Source organism: Orussus abietinus, unplaced genomic scaffold (genome assembly GCF_000612105.2).
Source record: "Orussus abietinus isolate OABI.00-Male unplaced genomic scaffold, Oabi_2.0 scaffold39, whole genome shotgun sequence".
NCBI classification, from domain to species: Eukaryota; Metazoa; Arthropoda; class Insecta; order Hymenoptera; family Orussidae; genus Orussus; species Orussus abietinus.
The window spans coordinates 241,502-260,764 of record NW_019394554.1 but is presented as its reverse complement, the minus strand read 5'-3'; the positions used below and the strand labels follow the sequence as shown (position 1 = coordinate 260,764).

The 19,263-nt window shown below is 46.0% G+C and overlaps 2 protein-coding genes across 22 annotated transcripts in view; both read right to left on the bottom strand.

The window, feature by feature from the left end:
- Positions 1-2,971, bottom strand: part of LOC105697572 (calcium/calmodulin-dependent protein kinase type II alpha chain) — a 96,471-nt gene extending 93,500 nt beyond the window's left edge. For 12 of the 21 annotated variants that reach the window (XM_012420993.2, XM_012421002.2, XM_023432693.1 and 9 more), the window contains exon 1: positions 2,610-2,967. In XM_012420993.2, coding sequence (XP_012276416.1) covers positions 2,610-2,674 — 65 coding nt within the window. In that variant the 5' untranslated portion in view covers positions 2,675-2,967. Of the gene's footprint in view, positions 1-2,609 lie in introns of all 21 variants that reach the window. The other 9 variants (XM_012420991.1, XM_012420992.2, XM_023432691.1 and 6 more) reach the window with 4 other exon arrangements.
- A 2,557-nt stretch (positions 2,972-5,528) lies between these two features.
- Positions 5,529-18,383, bottom strand: LOC105697679 (glutamine--fructose-6-phosphate aminotransferase [isomerizing] 2). Its single transcript, XM_012421238.2, has 15 exons — positions 18,122-18,383; positions 12,934-13,041; positions 12,418-12,507; positions 12,176-12,319; positions 11,720-11,886; positions 11,483-11,624; positions 9,694-9,714; positions 8,710-8,733; positions 7,243-7,337; positions 6,919-7,158; positions 6,630-6,828; positions 6,305-6,549; positions 6,074-6,229; positions 5,868-5,996; positions 5,529-5,774 (listed from the first exon to the last, which is right to left on the bottom strand). Exons 1-15 carry the CDS (start codon positions 18,126-18,128, stop codon positions 5,529-5,531), a joined length of 2,013 nt encoding a protein of 670 aa, XP_012276661.1. The 5' UTR covers positions 18,129-18,383.
- Positions 18,384-19,263: the final 880 nt, after the last annotated feature.

Genomic DNA, 19,263 nt, shown 5'->3' with positions numbered 1-19,263 from the left:
AGCATCGCCGGCCCCGTCCGCATGGACCCTCTGCAACCTGTGCGACCACCTGCACGTCCTCTCCTCCTCTATCGATCTCCCCCGGCGATAAGGCCGCTCTTGGCTCGCTCCCTCTCGCTCGCACTCGCCGCGCCGCCGCGCGCTCCCTCTCTCTCGCTCCTTCGCGCTCGGACGGCGACTCCCGCGCGTATCGATTCCGGGACAGACCCCTAGTCTCTCGCTGCCGGGCCCTAGGGACATCCACGGGGCTAAATCCCCTAGAATCGAACGATTTTCGGAAATTACACGTAAATATAGAAGAAGATACGAGATAGTAGGGTAAAAAATTTAATGAAATTTTTAAATGCCAATTTGTCGGCTCAAACCCTCCCCGGGGAACCCGTTGACGACCCGAAGCTATAGGAGCAGAAGGTAGGTGGCAAGGCCGTTCTATTTTTAAGGCGAGGGGGAATAGATGTGTAAACGCACTCGGATATCGATTCGTCCGGGGCAATTTTCTTTTTTACGGTAAATAGAATTATCTCCCCGGTCTGGATATGCACGTGGCAAAGTTTCCGACGGGCGAACTTCGAGGAAGAGTTGGGCACTGAGAGGTCGTTTAATCGACGGGCTAAAAAGACGTGCTTAGGCCCCTTCGACGAGGGCTTCGCAAACTAAATAAGTGCATGGACTGGTGTACAAATAGCGGGTGGTTTCGATCCCCAAGGAAATGTTAATGAGGGAGGCACGGACATTTCTCCGGTGCGGTAATACGCGATAAAACGAGGCACGATTTCGAGGGGTTTTATGCCCCGCTGCAGTTTCGCTTTCCCGGATAATGTTATCTGGTACTCCAGGTTACTACCTTCGACCCCGTTGGTTATTACACGAGTATAAGAGCTCGGCAACGATATCCGGAAGGGAAAAAAGGGAAATATTTAAAGCCCGGGGAGCGCTTAAATGCAGTCTACGAGTCCCCGAGGATGGCTCGCCCGGAGGGACCATTGGCCGAAACGCGGCATAAACAAATTTGCATAGAAAATTGCGCAAGGCCTCGAAGGCGGCCCGGGGACCTGGAATAACTTGAATAATTTCCCCGTGTCGTCGGGACGACGGGATGCAATGCGAAATTACTTAGACGCCGTTACGGGCGCCAGGTAATTGCGGAAACGGTTAATAGAAACCTCTTCCTCGAGAATTATACGGAGAAAGTGACGACTCCACCGTCTACGAGACACCCACTTAGGTCGATATCGCGTTGCGGATTATCCTGCAGGTGTGCAACCTCGTTTGCATCCGCAGAAGACCTCACCTTGGTCTCTACCGAGTCATATAACTCTCCATCATGGATACCGATATTTAAAAACCTTATCTCGTCCGCTCAAAAAAAAACCGCTTCCAAACTAATCCCACGATACCACGCATTACATACATGGCATCGTTAAAATGTACAATTTGATGCACTCCTACGATACCGTGTATTACATACACGGGATCGTTAAAATGTACAATTTTATGCACTCCTACGATACCATGTACTACATACACGGCATCGTTAAAATGCACCGTTTCATGCAAACCTTACCGAGCCTTTTCACGTTCAATCGTTCTTACTTCCTTATTTGAATTTTCTTTACCGTTTCTAGGGAAGACGGGGAATCATTTCCACAATACGGCGCAATTAGGTTCACCGTGGAGGACGTATTGCAGGTATTGGTTTACCGTCACGGAAGCGACCAATCGCATTCGTCTGCGGATTAAAGGTCGGAACGGTTGGGCCAGTGGCGGCCATGCCGCGCGTGCGGCGTCGTCTGCTCGGCCGCGCGCGCGACGCTCGGCGTTGCCAACCTCCGATGCCGGCGTAAATTCAGAATATCGACGCTGGATTCCCCCTGCAATCGCTAAACCGTGGATCGCCCCCGGGTAGTCAAAAGTTCGTCGCCTAAAAGCCAAAGAGTTTCTAAAGACGGATCAAGGAGACAGAGAGAGGGGGCAAAAAGAAAAAAGGATAAATAGAATTAAAAAAAAAAAAGTTTGTCAGAATTCCAGATCACGCTTTCGCGTCAATGCGGAAAAACTGTCCACGTTTGCGGGAAGCTCGGAGCAGAGACACCGTTTCCACGTTCGTTCGTTAATGCAGGGGAGGAAGAAATCATCCCTCCGTAAATAGGATCTTCCCTTGCAGTGGTAGGGAAGGATTCCCAGCGATGCGCGATCAACGTCCGCGAACAAGACGAGCCGCCTTGTCGGTATGCAAAACACGCGTGGAAATCCGTTCCGCCCCCTCTAGGTGGCGGACGGGGGCGCGTTAAGTGCATTCCCCGGAAGCGAAAAAGAGAAAAAAAAAAACAGTGAAAAATCTCGAAGCGCCGCTGCCCCCTATATCTCTTTACGGCCCGCTGGCGCGTATTCCTCCAGTTTCCCGATCACCGATCGATTTCCGTAGTTTCCTTCGAAAGCGCAAATTCGACCGGTGGCTCCCTCTGGAGGATGTGAGGAGCGTCGATCGCGCGGAGACGCTCCGGGTCGGGGGGAGACTCGAAGGGGCCCGCAGGGTTGGCAGCACCGGCGTGCCGCCTCCCCGGGCCCTTCCCGGCGGCGGGCCGCGCCCCCCGCGGCTCGCTACTTACTTGCCGAGCTCCTCCTTGAGGTCGTAGTTATCACTGAACCGCGTACACGCTGCTGGGGCAGCCATGCCGATAACTGCGGTATCCGGCTGGCTACTGGCCGAGGCTCGCGGCGCGCACTACGCTAGCCAACGTAGCCGCGGGCCGAGCGGGGTCCCGATCGATAACAACCGAGCCGGCAGAACGGGAGGCGCCTGTCCGCGCGGCCGGGTCGCCGTGGCGGCTTGCGCGAGTCCCGAGATGCGAATCGCCCGACCGACCGAGAAGGCGGATTACGATTACGCCGAGGTCTCGTCCGGGGAGAGCTCGATTCACAGACCACGGCCAGCGCGCGCGTCCGCTCCGCTCGCCGGCAGACCCGAGACTGACTCGAGTAGTACGCGCAGCCAACCTTGCGCGGGCACGCCGAGAGATCCCTTCGCCGGAGACGTTAAATTTAGATGGGAATTGCGGGCCCGATACCGCGACAGGCCGGGTACCGGACGCGAGCACCCGGGCGCAGGGGAGCGGCGAGAGCCGGAGCCTCGGTCGCGCCGCCGGGAGGGGGCGCGCACGCGCCCCGGCCGGGCAACCCCTGGCGGCTGACGCAAGCGCCGCCTCTACCACTGGACCGGTGGCACCCCCTGGCGACCAGAGGCCCGAGGGAACCGCTCCGAGACTCCGTGGAATCCTTTTGCCCCGACGGGACGCCGGTCATTGGGGACTCTCGTTCGGCTTCCCTCTTATGGAAAGGGGATGTCGTTTTAATGACCCGTGACCCGAGCTTTGGATGTGCCTTGGCGTAGGGAACGTTTTGAATTCGACTTTTGTCAGGCCCCCCTGTCGGCGCCTTTGGGACGAAGAGCCTCCAAGTTTCGGGTAGGCGCGAGGATGGATAACCTCGAATTTCGAGGCGCTTTCCAGGGATTAGGCTTGGATCTCGGATTTTTCGGAGGCGGAGATCGATGCCGAGGGCTCGTCGAAAAGGAAGCGCTCGAGTCAACGGTCGGAGGGAGCCGATGACGCGGGGGAAATTGGCGGGAGTCGAGAGTTCGATTTTAAGAGTCGATGCCGCTGCGCACGCGCCGCCGAAACCCCTGGCGGCTGACTGGCGGGGTGCTTGTACTACTGAAGAAGAGACACCCCGTAGAGGGCGACACCGGCGGCCGGCCGATTTATTAAGACGATTCTACTTTGAAGGTCGGACGGGTGGGTGGTTCGGAACTGACGTACGAGATGTTACAACCAAGAGACCGTCTCGGTCTGATAAAAGGTCAGACGTATATTAGGATGGATTAGGATTACTACCTCACGTTGGTCGATTTTCAAAATCGAAATTGACGCTGGGGAAACTCGTAAAGGACCGCCCCCCCTAATCGACTAGCTTACTGGAGTAGATATCAACCCGACGGTAATTTTAACACGACCCCGTTCAACCTTTTAGACGATGAAAATTCGAAACTCGTAAAAGGACGCATGTATCGTTCCTCCGACTACTTGACTTTATCACCGAGGAGCGGTCGACGATGACGGGAAATGTCACGAAGTCGGTCGATCGCAATAACGGAAAGGCAATTTTCTCCAAATTGACGTGTCCTTTCGTAATTACCCTCCGTGACCCGAGCGATTAAGCGAGATCCTTCGGCCGTAAAACTTAAAGGAGAATAATGGATCAGAGGGACAACGGAGTAACGCGTCGCAGGCTACGATTTATGGCAGACATGTTATATCTTAATAAAAAATATCGTGATCCGATTGTTACACATTCTTGACAGGTGTTTGTAAGGCTACGCGCTAACACGAATCCTGGTTTTAAAATTGCAGCCCCTCGTGAGGTCGGGTAGCTTTCCGTTAACAAAGGTTACAGGAAATGTCCTCCAATATTATCTATCGCGTCTCGCTGAAGTCTCTTTTAATTCGTCGACGACTGACCAGTAGTGATTAAAGGACTACGCTCTTCGCCCTAATGATCTTGCGTATGTCTTGAATATACAAATGCCTTCCACTTTATTAATTATTTCCATCCGACAGGGAGAAGACGAGATCCTCGTTGATCGAATTTGACAATGTCGAAATGTAAAAATCTTTTGGAATGGACGGCGCCCCACAAGGTTTCACTCGATCCTACGCATAAAATACAAAGCTCTACCGTGGAACAACAAATTCCGCCAAGGAACTAAAAAAAAATAAATCTCGCTCGTTACCTTGAAATTCAAAGCGGTCCGCGTTAAAGGAGGACGTAAAACCCAAAGGTGATTTCTTACTCTAAAGAATTATTAATTATGATCACATGAAACCCCCGGATTGCGCAGGGCGCACAAGATGCGCCGAAAAACCTCAAGCGGGATGCAAATACGGATACATGTGTGTATAAATGCATGTCTGTCGAGTAAAGTAAATTTGACGTACTCACAATAGGAACAGAACTACAGAGAAGCTATATTGCTACAGGCCGTCCATGAGTTGGCTTTTAGAAATCTCATTAAAAACTGTAAAATCCTCCATCCATACTTCGAATACTGTCGAACAGTTTTAAAAATTACCGGGAAACCTTCTGATCAGGTCCGGTCATTCAACGGCAGTTTACGATTACGCGCTGGATGTAATTGCGCCCTGAGATGAAGATGACGTTAAACTGAATAAACTGGCACGCTTGATTGAAAATTGTGCCCCGGAATCAACTGATGACCTATGATCATGTGATTTGCTGGAATCAGACGCTGGAATTGAAAACTCCTTGGCGTTCGGTCAATATTCCCCTGGTTGATTCGATTCCGGTTTCAGAATGCAAATCGCAGCGAATGCGATCAACCATGAATTTCCATTTCGATATTACCGCAAATCGCACGTCGCGACGGTAATCGATTGCTCCGTTGGAGCGAATTTCTTCTCTTTACCCCTCCGTCATGATATCAGGATATAGAGTTCATCGATGAATTCTGATTATTCGACGGTGACCGATTTTGCCAGATTTCTGGGACAATCCACGTTACACCCTCGCAAGACGGCGATGTGGAACGAGAGTAACTGCATAGGAATGACCGTGAGCACTCCCTGAAGACAGTCCACGGTTTTTGGAACTTCCAAAACTTTGTCGGCAAACGATATCGTTTCCTTATCGCCTTCCTCGCAAATGACGATCGGTCTTCCCTCACGGGCGGTGACTTGCTGTAAGGCGTTCATGCATTTCTGAAAAACCGAAATACAATTCTGAGCTAAACACTGTCTATGGAAATGACACCGAATTCACGTGGAATTCAGATAGAAAGAAAAATAGTGTACCACGTATACCGGATCGCGCATGACAATCATGATCACTGGCATGGAGTCATCGACGAGAGCAAGTGGTCCATGCTTCAGTTCACCAGCCATGATACCTTCACTGTGCATGTACGTCAACTCCTTCACTTTCTGGAAAAATAAATCAGGATTAATATTTCTCCTTCCTATCTACGGAAAACCTCTTGACTGTTAATTCCGCCATTTACCAAAGCTCCTTCCATGCAAGTGGCGAAGTTGTAGCCCCTGCCCATGATTAGAAGGGACTTGTGCTGGAACAGAGACTTAGCCAGCTCCTTCACCTTATCGTCGAGCTTCAACACCTGGCGAATTTGATCGTCAAGGTTCTTCAGTCCCTCGATGATCTATACGAAAAATTAAAAGAATTCATAACAATGAACGCTGACGTTTAAGTTATTTTTAAAAATTATCGACAATACCTGTTCCCGCCTCGCGCCGAGGGAGATCCTGTCCTCGCTCATTACCAAAGCGAACATCACCAGAGAAATAAATTGCGAGGTGTAGGCCTTCGTGCTGGCTACTCCAATTTCTGGACCGGCATTTATGTGGACACCACAGTGGGATTCGCGACAAATGCTGCTGCCCACGGTGTTTGTGATACCAACGATCAAGGCTCCGCGACCCTTGCAATACCGCAAGGCCATTAGAGTATCCGCGGTCTCTCCTAAAAGTATGCAATAAAATTACTCAGGGCATTTTTATACATAAATTCACGACTAAAACATCCCGAGAAGATCATCTTACCTGACTGAGAGATGAAGAAGCACACGTCGTCTCTAAATACTGGGGTGTTTCTGTCCAAAAAATCGGAGGCCAACTCGACCATTACTGGCAATTCGGTGAGCTCTTCCAACAATTGTCTCGTCGCTATCGCTGAGTGATAACTCGTGCCGCAGCCGATCAGCATCAAACGCCTACACCGTTTGATCTCAGGGATATAATCCTGAAAAAAAATCACAACGATTGACGCAAAAATTTAAAAAAAAATATATATATAAACGTTTATAACGTGCCAAAGGTTTTGGAAAGTCACCTTGATACCACCGAGGATGATGGAATTGTCTTGGAAGTTCACTCTTCCCCTCATAGTGTTAACCACCGACTCGGGTTGCTCGAAAATTTCCTTCTGCATGAAGTACTCGTAGTTGCCCTTCATGATCTGTTGAATTTCCATCTTCAGGATCGTTATTTCACGGGCGTGGGGGTCGTCCATGCAACGACGAAGACGGTGGATGCTGAGAGCACCATCTTTCACCGCTGCGACGTCATCGTCCTAAAATATTCATTTTTTTTTTTTTTCTAATTTTTTTCGCCAACAGTTTATGCCGACCAGAAATTAAAACTCGTGTCTCTTTACCTCCAGGAAGATTACCCGGTTGGTGTGCTCAATTACAGCACTGGCATCGGACGCAAAGAAGTATTCGACTTCCTTATCTTCCAGAGGCTGGAATTCTGAAGTAAGGTGAACGAATCGGTGAATAAATATTTACATACGACGCCGTTAAAATTAAAAAAAAAAAAAGAAAGAAAAGTAAGATAAGCTGACAAAAACTACCGAATAAGAAAACGCCAGATAAATGCATTATACGAAAACATACATGGAAAAAGTATTTATGTATTCGGAATACTTAACAACTGTCAATATCATTTTATCCTCAGTTGTCTGTAGAGCCTTTAATAAACTCAGTACGGCAATATTGCCTGATACAAAATGCAGATAAGGAGGAGACAAAGTATGTTAACAAGAAGATTGTTCAAGTCAATTAATTACAAATCCCACAACGGGCAGACTGTCACATGTCTATGATTTCGATAAACCACGTAAACAAGGCAATGAAAAAAAAAAAAACTCCGTGTTTTTGCGATTAGGACAAGAAATCAATTTTTCATGAATGGAATCTTCTTATCCATGTCGATTGCGTACAAATACAGGGCGTGCACAAAGTATGCTCTGTTGGAAAGACTGAGCAAACCGTACCGTACTTTTTCATATCGGTAAAGTAAGTTCACCACAAATTATTTACCGTAATATAAATAATTATCGACTATAAAAACATCGGCGTGTAATAAATGGCACGGTGTAATCGAGTTTGATCCGGCGATCGGCTCGCAATTAATTTGAAATTGCGGAATTTATTATCGAAGGAGATTATTCATGAGCAATAGCGATTGCATCGTGCCATTTATTATTTATTCGATTTACTGAAGCCCCACACCACTCTATCCCCAATTATTATGATAAACCATAATGGCATACGGGGGGGTGAAACCGCGCCAGGAAGAGTTGTACTTTTTCTCGCTCAGGATCTTCTCGGTAAATCTAAGTGTAGCAAATGTAGAGAGAAACCATCGTGAAGCCACCGTTAGCATTACTCCTCTACACTGAAAGTTATTTAAGAAAATTACTATATGTACGTGTAATTATTAACCGCATAGCTTGTTCTTAAACGAGCCGGAACCTTATCCAAGGCGTTCACTTAAATGCTTTAAATGAAAACCTTAAAGTACCGCAGAGGCAATTATCCCGAAAAAATATTACGTATTATCGCGCGGGATTTTAATTGTATATTTAATGTTACGATGTTACAATTTAACGTTAGAGTAAAGGATATAAGGTTGCAGATCAAAGGAGTTGCGACTACAAGGAATTGTTTCGTTATTCTTCCTTTGGCAATGGGTTAGCGTGACAGATTGGGACAAACGTATACAAAAGCAACGAGGATGCAAGTGCGCATTCCCATGCACAATAAGTATACAAAAACATAGTACAATTGACATTCCAGCATGCACTCTTATAAGGGAGGAATAGTGTAAAAGTTAATACCTTGAGTTACTGCATCGCTCTCGGCTAAGAATCGGGATGAGGAACAATGAAAAAAATATATAATTAATCAACAAACCAAGGTACAAATCATTGATAAATAATCAAAGAGTTAAGAACACGCTAAGTGTGTGTAAAAATATGGAAATGACAGCGGAAATAATGCATGCAGGAAAACCTGAAAAAGAAAATCGGCATTTTCATTTACTGCCCTTGCTTGGAAAGACAAATCATAAATGTTAAAATATAATTAAACGAAACGTAAAAATCTATACCCCTTTTCAGAAATTTTAGACGGTCACATCGTGCATTACTCGTGACCACTGGATTTCATATTCAAATAAGGGCGCACAGGAATGAAATATTTTTGAGTACGGTCACAAATCTGGCACATATTTTTGATCTATCGCCGATACATTGTCGCACGCCATTATTCGAATTTGAAACAGGTCACTTTTTAAATGACAGTCAATGCGATGAGACAATAACAAGAACAGCACCTAATGTTATCGTAAACGTTAAGGACGGATTTGTAAACGAAACAAGCTGCATGGTGTTCAACAAGATTCCGTGGCACATATCCGTGGAAGGTTAAAGGGAAACGCCGTAATTAATTCTTTTATCACTGTTCTCACGGACACAATCTGATCAGTCAATGTTATTAACAAAGTAAGATTAGAAACATCGTAGAACGATCGTTCGAATTTCCATCACAGAGCGCATTCGCTGGCAATTTTCGGGAAATTTCGGAAATATCGTCCTCGAGGATCATTTCGAAGCGAAAATTAAGCAAGACAAGTATTCAAAGTTAAAAGCGTCATTTCATGGTCGACTCTCCTCCTGCGACTAATTCAATAACGAATGACATAAAGTGATAGATGCCCAATTTGACTAGTTTGTTTAATTTAAGAGAGGTAAATTATTTCGACTAAATAATTCACCGCAGAAGAAGGGTCGATTAATATGCGTTATCAATAGTATGTATACCTTTGGTACGTGGAAGATCATCTGTTCAGGGCAGAGAGTCCGTGAGCAAACCGGATGTCGATCATGCAAAAGAAACACTCGTGTGGTATCCACATCAAAGGCAAAAGAAGAATTCTACGTGCGTGCTCGTACTCGAACAAATAGGTACACCGTATTTATCGCACTGGGTCTAGAATTACATGCTACGGTTTGAATGCAAAACACTAAATCTAAGTGCGACACTCGAAACGGTCGGGTTATCCAAAGGGAGTATCGCATTATCGAGCCGCTTTCATTCCGAGAAGAACAAACATGAGCAATGTGTTAACATTCACGGCGAACAAACCTATAAAATTGCCAGACGTAGGAGAGAGATTAGTAGCAAGACCTCGCAATGCTCAACACCAAGAAGTACGAAAAAAAAAAAATTAGAACAAATGTTAATCTACCGACATACGTCACGTTCAACAGCGGTTAGGCACACTAGCACAATCTTTCAGTATCGCTTTATCGGGACATGTTACTCTACCTACATGTAAATATGCAGAACTGTACACGTAATTGGTACAACCGAGGAAAATATTAATTTAGCATTTTTTAATTATTATATACTAAAATAACTTACAGCACCAACGAGTATCTATCATCTACTCAAGATGGGCATAAAAATGTACGTCGACAACTTATAGTCAGTAGGCCTTACTGTTTCTACTCTTTTTCTTCTTTTTTTTTTTTTTTCCTACGCAAGAGAAAGGCTAGAAGTATGGAAACTCTTACGTATGACAGTGGTCACTTTCGTCGTGACATGGATACTAAAAGCGACGTTCTTCACTCCAGGGCATGCGTAAACTTGAGAAGTTCCTGGTCCATAATCACGACAGGCGCATGCGATTAATAACTGTTAGTCAATAGGATTAGTGCTCGACAATCATTTTGCAATTAGTACGTGACCTGACTATCGGATGTTTCCGAGGAGACCGGAAGGGATAGAGACAGAATGATGTGGGGGATAACTTTATAAGTTTAAACTCTAGATATCGTAGTTTGTCTTCGTGGCTTTAATTTTCGGGTCTCCTTAACGGAAGGACCTAGATGTTTGGTTGCGAAAACAAGGAATAGATCCCTCAAGGATATGTTAGGCAAAAACCAGTTGGCAATGTCGTGGTCACTGCCCTGATCCGATAACGAGGTACCCCCCAGGAAGAGAAATAAGTAGTAAATTAAGTATTCAAAAAATACCAGACCGCAACATGAAATTGAATCTAAATTTTCCACGGCACGATTTCTCCGTCGCCGCAACCTTTGTGCAATATTTCCCCGGCAATTAAAACGGTTCAGCAAAACGCTGCAAGTCATACCTCCTTGGCCGTGGTGATAGCACCGTTCATTATCTTTCGAGTAATTACAACTAAATTCATCCTTAGGCCAACTCTCTCGTTTTCGCAACCGGACAATCGACGCATAAACGCGATATTGGTTAATCACGACCCGTCGTCGTCGGTTATCCTTCACCATGCTCGTTTACGATCCGTCCGTAGGATTGTTTAAATTCAAACTACTGGGAGACGTCTTCAGAACTTTCTACTCCTCGGTAAAAAAAAAAAGGCAGAAAAAAGAAAATAAAAAAAGGGTTTCAGGTCCCAGATAGCGCTCGAAGTGACTCGCTAAAGCACGATCGGTGCACTCCGATCATTTTGGTATCCTTAAGCTTGCAGGCGTCTTTTGGCCGCCGACTTCTCGTCTACCTTCGAGACAAGTCCGTCCGTCATTTGGCAATGCGTTTCGTTTGTTTCTTTCCAGTTGAGCTCACCTTTACCGTAGAGAATCGGCACATGATCGGTGACCAAACTCGTTTGAGTCTTGATTCCCACCAACAGAGGCGAACCTCGCCTCGTTGCGACACATTCTCCCGGGAAATGCTTGCTCTTGAAGCAGAGTGCGAATGCTCCTTCCTAAAATCATAGTTAATTAATAAATAAAATTACATCACAATATTCTCGTGATTAAATTGCAACGCCATCTTGTTCCTATCGGATGCGTCACGTACCAGCTGTTGAACGACATGTTCTACCAGCTCGCGGAAAGAGTAGGTCGGATGTTGAACCCAGAGATGATGGATCAGCTTGGCAATGATCTCCGTGTCGGTTTCACTCTCGAAATCATAGCCCCTCTGCTGTAGAAGAGTCTTGACTTCCTTGTAATTCGTGACGATTCCTGGACAGACGCGTCATGGATTCGTTATTTCAAGAGCAGCTCTCTCGCAAGAAACCCGCTCCCCGAAGGACGCGTGAAAGGCCTAACGGGAGTAAGAAAGTGAGTCGAACCGTTTTAAGGATTTTTGCCATCTCACGGGGATTTCGATAAGGGTTTCCGACGATTAAGTCGTTCCAGACAGTTACGGGGATTCTTCGCCCTGGGATTTACGGTCCCAGATTAAGGGTTAACAACTGGGGAATTGTCGAGGGCTCCTGTAATGATATACTGAAACTTGTTACCGGTTTACCATTATGGACCACGACGAAGGAGTGTTCCTTATCCGATCGCTGAGGATGAGAGTTTACCTCGGAAGGAACACCATGAGTGGCCCATCTGGTGTGAGCGATTCCCACGTGGTTCTTCGTCTTCGTGTCCAGGTCGAGGTTGCTCCCTGAAAGAGGAAAGGAAACGTTGAATAAGTCCGCCTCTCCTGGCAGCCGGGAAATACTTTCAACCGAAATAGCCCCAAGGTAAAGGATCCTTCCTTACGCTGAAAAATCTCATCCTCGAGAGCCTTGACCTTCCCCTGTTTCTTGATGATGGAGATGTCCTTGCCGTCTGGAGAATCGAGGGCGACCCCTGAAAAAAAGGATACGGGGAGAAGAAATTTAAAGGCCCGGGAAATTTCACCGCCACTACCGAACCCCGGAGAGAAACGACCGGCTTAATATCTATCCCATGTTTTTACAGCTTGTTTGCGAACGAACGAGCGAACCTCTGTCCTTCTTTTATACCTCCGCGACTTGTTCAAAGAATGCAGGTAGAATTTTAGTGGGAGGGAAAAAAAAATATATATACAGAAAATATGGACTCAATTCCATAAAATGCATTCCTTCGAAGATACTCTAAGGTTTTTGTTCTTCCATCTCCCCTGCCCCCGTGGGTGCAACTTTCACGGGAGTTTCAAGGATACTCCGTAACCCCTTCCAATTTCCATTTCAAATGATAAGTGACAAAACTTTCGCGCTATTTCCCGGAGATTCGAGGAGAACGAGCCTTAATTACCTGCAGAATCGTACCCACGATACTCGAGTCTCTTGAGTCCGCCCACCAGGAACTCCAAGATCTCCTTCCTGCTCTTCGGAGTTAGGTAGTTCAAGTACGCAAATATTCCTGAAAAAAGAAGGGATAGATAATTCAGTGTTGAACCTTGAGCAATGCACCGAGGTCGGCGGTAATAAAATTAAATGTCCACTTTTTCAATGCCAAAAATTCTGGTTTGCAAAATCTCTGGCTCCTTTCGAAAGGATCCTCGAGACTCGAGGTGTGCATAGCCAAGCCGCGCCTTTCGAAAAGGGGTAAAAAAAAAATAACCCCGTCGAAAGTAAAAACCCAAGGAACGTTTAGTGCGGTTGATCTTTGCCAACCGGTATGCAGAGTGCAGGACCTTGGCGAGATTTGAAAGGCTTTCGGTCTCGAGTAGCTTTTCTCTCTTCCTTCCTTCGAAGGAACGCAAGCTCTCTTTTTTCAAGTTTCCTCTCACCAGCAAGATCGCGACACTGGAACGCACGCGGAACTCGGCTTTTTAATTGTCGCTCCAAGATTAAACCGACATTCCGCGACAGGTTCGCCATTTTAAAGTCGCCATTGCATGCGAGATCCTGATGTAAAATAAATTTCAAACCCCACTCGACTAAACGAGTCAATTTTCGAACAAAAAAATGTATTTTGGAGGTCGCGCGCCATGTTACCAGTTATGGTGGAAAAATTTAATGACGTATATGAAGAAATTTTGAACCAACATTTCGCGACAAATCCGCCATTTTGAAACCGCCATTGCACTTGAGATCTTAAGATGAAATAAATTTCAAACACCACTCGATTAAATGAGCCAATTTTCGAACAAAAAAATGTATTTTGGAGGTCGCGCGCCATGTTATCAGTTATGGTGGAAAAATTTAATGAGGTATATGAAGCAATTTTGAACCAACATTTCGCGACAAGTCCGCCATTTTGAAACCACCATTGCACGCGAGATCCTGATGTAAAATAAATTTCAAACACCACTCGACTAAACGAGTCAATTTTCGAACAAAGAAATGTATTTTGGAGGTCACGCGCCATGTTACCAGTTATGGTGGAAAAATTTAATGACGTATATGAAGCAATTCCGAACGGAGTAGTGAAAGGGAAAGTCATGTAGCAGCCCAAGAGAAACATCTATGCAGAGTGTCGCCTGGAACGGTTTGAATACTTAATTGTTGGAAATATTCGGCCCGATGTTGCGTTGAATAATTCACCTTGAGAACGAATTCTTAAATCGTCTCTATCTAGGAGATACCGATGTACCCTCCGTGGAGGGTAATTCAAAAACAAGACGACCAAGGATAACCTAGTGCAGGTTAAGTCTCTTAATCCCTTTATCGTATTTTTCCGTGTTTGTAGTATTTTGTGAAATGCAAGTTTCTCGCCGGAACATTATCGATAATCCAAGTATCCACAAAGCGGCTCGACTGGAGTACCGGGAAATCTTGCGTTATCGTTCATCACCAATTTCAATTAACACGAGATCGGTTTCTTTCAATTCGCGAAATAGCGCGCACGTAATGCGGTTTCGAGAGCTTATCAGAGGTTGGCGGCTTAACTGTTATCAGAGGCTGCGACCGTCACCGGTCGTGAGAGACACCGCTGCAACGTGACGTCGATAGGCGAATTTTGTCAAATGACGATTAAATCAGTCAGGGTCGTGAAAAAGGGAAAAGAAAAATTCACGTCACTCGGTTATACGACGAGCATTGTCAACTTATCTCGACAACGCCAATCGGGGATTTACAAGACTGTTATGCAAAGCCACGAAAAATAAGAGCTAGCATTGTTCGGACTTTCTTAGTGTAATCATTCATTTTCAATAAAACCTTCGCCATTTGCAAATTTCAAGGTTAATTATCTCTACGAAAGGTATTCTCATATTCTTTATTTTCATCGTCATTCTTGCCGCGTAGGGACGAAGAAGATCGGGAATCGCGTCGAGCCGGCACTGCACTTTTGTATAAATTAGCATAATTGTGTCGCACCTCCACCTTTGTTGCCGGCGATACCGTTAGAAGCATCAAGAGGCATGTCGTAAAACGGTCAGCGCGGTTACACCTGTCTAACCTCAACTTCACCTTCGTGCGAAGATAAATTGATCTCAATAAGAACGGTCTCCCGCCGATAAAAAAAGGCCCCGATATACTCGGGATTTACTGGCACGCTTTTACTGCAAGCCAATGGCAATAATGATAATAATCTGAATAATCTCAATAATACTAATAAAGAGCCCCTTTTGCCGTGATAAAATCGGCTCGTTAGCAACTTCACTTAGCACTACCAGATTTCCAGATTCGCGTTTCCGCCTTTTCGCGACAATTTATTCTTTAAGGTAAACGAGAAACCCAAGAGTAACGAAAAAAAAAAGAAATACATGTCAAAGAACGTTGTCAAGTGACGGATCTACTCGCGAGCATAAATCCTTCGGTGGAGTCGCGTCCGTGCACGTGAAACGACTCACGCCCGTGGAAAGAACAATTGGCATTCTCGATCGCATTCGAAATCAGAACTATCAACGAAAGCGCTTCGAGGAAATCGATCGAGCGATCGGTGATCGATACCCCCCGGCACATTATTCGAGGTATTTCATGAGTTTCTTTGAAATTTCATTTTTCTGCCGATGATCGTAAAAAGGCCAGTCTGGCATTCAAGGTTAATCAAAGCACTCGATTGCGAGAGCTTCGAGCAAGATGTTGTTTTATTAAGAAAAGTGCAAAATAAGTACGTCTTAACTGGGATAATTTTTTTTATCAGTTTTGAATTTTATAATTAAGAATTTTTTGGGGTATTCTGAATAGTGCAATGCACGCGTCCTGCTCCTTCGAATTAACGAAGAGATCGACATGCTCGAGAGTAAACGCTCCTGGTAATATCGCTAGGTCACGAAAGCAATGGAGCGTGAACCGAGACAGTAGACCGATAAAAGCAAATACCTTTCGAAAACACGCGCCATGTCGGCCACTACGTGCCCAATGGCGGAATGTGTCCCCGGCACTTAGTCTCAAGACGTGAACGACCCCGAGACAATTTGAAAGCTCCGCCGCCCGTTCGTTCACGAGCGAAATTTCTATTCTCGTTTTCGTTTTCTCCTCTCAGTGCCTAGAACGGCCAAAAATCGCCTTTCTTTTCGCGAGGTGGCACGACCCGACCGTCGGCACCCCACCTAAATACCTAAGTAATCGAGCCTCCAATCGATCGAAACCCTGCATGGCATAATTGTTCACTCTCGACATTTCCAACGGCATTGTCCCTATCGTTGTTCGACAACCCGACATTTAGTAATTCCTTTCCAAAGTCGCGAAGTGTGGCGGCGGTGAGCGCGGACCACGTGACCCGCGCCCAACGTTGGCGGCCATTTTTATTCTCCCTGGAGGGCGGCTCGTATCACTCCGTATCGACACATTAGGCCTTACGAGCGATTAACAACATTATAGAGATTCGAGAGTGGAATTTCTCGTTGTAGTCCGAAGCGATCGGCGACGTTAAATGTCAGCGGCGTGGCGCGCGACTTTCACTCGAATCTCGAAGTGGCCGATGAAAATACCGGCATTTCGCAAGACTCGAACTCGAAGAACCTTCTCCGAGCCGATGGTCGTTGGCGTAGGTCGTTGCCCGAAGGCCTGCATTTTTCGATTAGACCGCCACCGCGACTAGGTGTCGCAATGAGCGATTTATTACGCCTTATGTCATACACGGAGGCACGTGTCCGCGCCTCCACGCGATCTGCCTTAACCCTTTGGCTACTAAAGGCGTCCGACGTTTGGTCCAATTTTGCCTGCACGCATAGATGAATTTCGCCCATACGTCGAAAGGGTTCCATATTTAAATGATTACGTAGAATACCCTGACGATCCTCCCGATCGGCATCCTTTTAAAATCCACCATCTTTTATTTGCCTCGCGACATTAACCAACCATTTTCAATTTTCACGTTTTATATTCCATGGTATAATTCCATTGTAATAAAAATTGAGGATAACAGTACCCCCGAGAATGTATAAATAATCACAGCTGCGAGTCGGACAATTCACTAGAATGAATCGTTTTCGAACATTTTCATGATTTTCTCAACGCGGGTTTAAATGGAATATATCCTTTTTTTTTTGTTTTCTTTTTCTTCCAGGTGCCGGAGACCGTCTATTGCAGCGACACAAAGGGTCGATTAAGTGGAGCGGGATATTAGACAATCACGCGGATGCAAGAAATCGGGCGTCGAAGCACCTTTCGAGAGAGTAGCGAGAGTGAAATTGAAAAGGTCACCCGAAACGGAAAGCAACTTACGCAAGCGCTTTCGTCATTTTGTGAGATTCGGATGGGCCCCCTAAAGAGTCGGCCTGCAGGGCGGATAAGTTGCCGACCAACAGTATCTTTCCTTTTTTTTCGTCTTTACCCCCTTAAGTGTCGCGTTTCGCTCGAGTAAGCGGTACTAGGAGAGCGACTTTCCACGCAGGTCTCAAGATGTTTGTTTACCGCCTGCAGGGAACGAAAGCACTCGTCGCTCGTCGCCGAAGTCTGTCATATCAATTGTCCAAGAAGGAATTCAATTCCAAAATTAACACTCCGCTGAAAGTATAACAGTGTATCAACTTTTCACGCGCTTACCCTGAAAGTTATTTGAATAGTTCCACGCGTCTTAAAATAAATAAATAAATCATAATCAATCGACTGGGTATCGTCCCCTTTAAGCCAGTCCTGTCACGTCGGATAATTTTTATAAAATATTACCTAATTCAACGCGGTCTCCATAGCGAATTTTAAGCATTCCATGGCTTCCCTTTAATATATTTATATAAGTATTTTGCGAGTCCGGTCGGATTCTCTCCTTAGATTTGGAATGGAAAATTAAAGATGCCGAATTTTTAACGGGCGTTTGTCCTATTTTCACCGTGCGTACAGTATATCAGGAAATCGGCACCGTTCCAGCGCTCACGTGAGCCAAATAAATTCGACGATCGAATCGTCCGGCTGCTTCCACGGCGTGGCGGGCTTCAAAGCACCGGGCCGCCACGACAAGCCGAGAAACTGTCACACGCTAATTCCGTGGAGTTAGCCGATTGGCATTTTGAGTGGATTCGGAGGTGGCGCGGTGGACATATGTCAGCCGTGAGCTCAAGGTTCGCGGCACGTCAATGGATAAAATGAATGGAAACGTCCCCGGTACTTACCGCACATGTTTAGGGTTAACGGTACGTCACGTAGACTCGAAGGAAACCGGATACGAAGAAGAGATATCACTCGTGGGCCGGGCCGCGGACGTCTGAGTCGAAAGATAGCACTCGCACGGTTTTTATGGCACGCCTACTCCCTCGCGTACGGCAGCCTTTCATTGACAGACGGCTACGTCGTCTGCTGGGAGTCGACCCGTCAACTCGTCACCTTTAGGCAGCATCGTTCTCCCCCGAATGTCTCCTAACCTCCGAGGAATATTTCTCGGCCGAGATACCCGCGTACTTGCGAGGCGCACCGATAATTAGATCGCCAATGCTATTGCGTCGAGAGTCGCCTCATTGACTAGCGCGGTGGTCGGAGCGGCGGCCATCTTGAAATCCGTTCGGCGCGCCGGGAATTCAAAAAGACCGCGCGGTTGGAGTGATATTTTTCTTATAAATTTATATTAAGCGTGAAGGTAAGTGAAAAAGGACACTGGTGATTTGATCTAGTATTTAGGAACGACGAGCTACGTGCATCTTGGCAGGTGAGCGAATTGAAAAGGTCCTAGAAAGTTAGGGTGGAACATGACTCTTACTCTAGATGGTGAGAAAAAAGAATTTTAATTTTGCAGGTGAAAAATTAACTGCCGCAAAAGAGACTCTCGAGAAGTTACACGGCGAACAAGCGGAGACGCAGGAGGGCCTCGAACATCGATGAATAATTACAACCAGTTTTATTGCATCGGAAAATATACAGATCTATTATGTTATGTGCAATCGGAGTAACGCATGAGGCTTCCAGATCTGTTTCAAGCAACGAATCAATTAATTAACGGATACTCGGGGGACGCCCTTCGAGTGCTTACCGATGAAAATATCTTTACCGTTAGCGTTAATCTCTAGTCATGATTAGTGTGGCATAAGGTTCATAGAAACGAGAGCGACCTAACCGATCGATGTCCGTGAAAAGTCTTACCTATTACAGACACCCTCTAATTATCCCAACTCGGCCTAAAGCGATCCTCGACCTTTCTACGAGAGGGAAGAGAAAACAAGGGACAGAGGAGTGAAAAGACATTCTCGATATATCTCCACTCTTCCGTAACATTCTATTTTCTTTTTCGCTGTTCCTCGTTTTATCTTTCCTGCGATCCTTC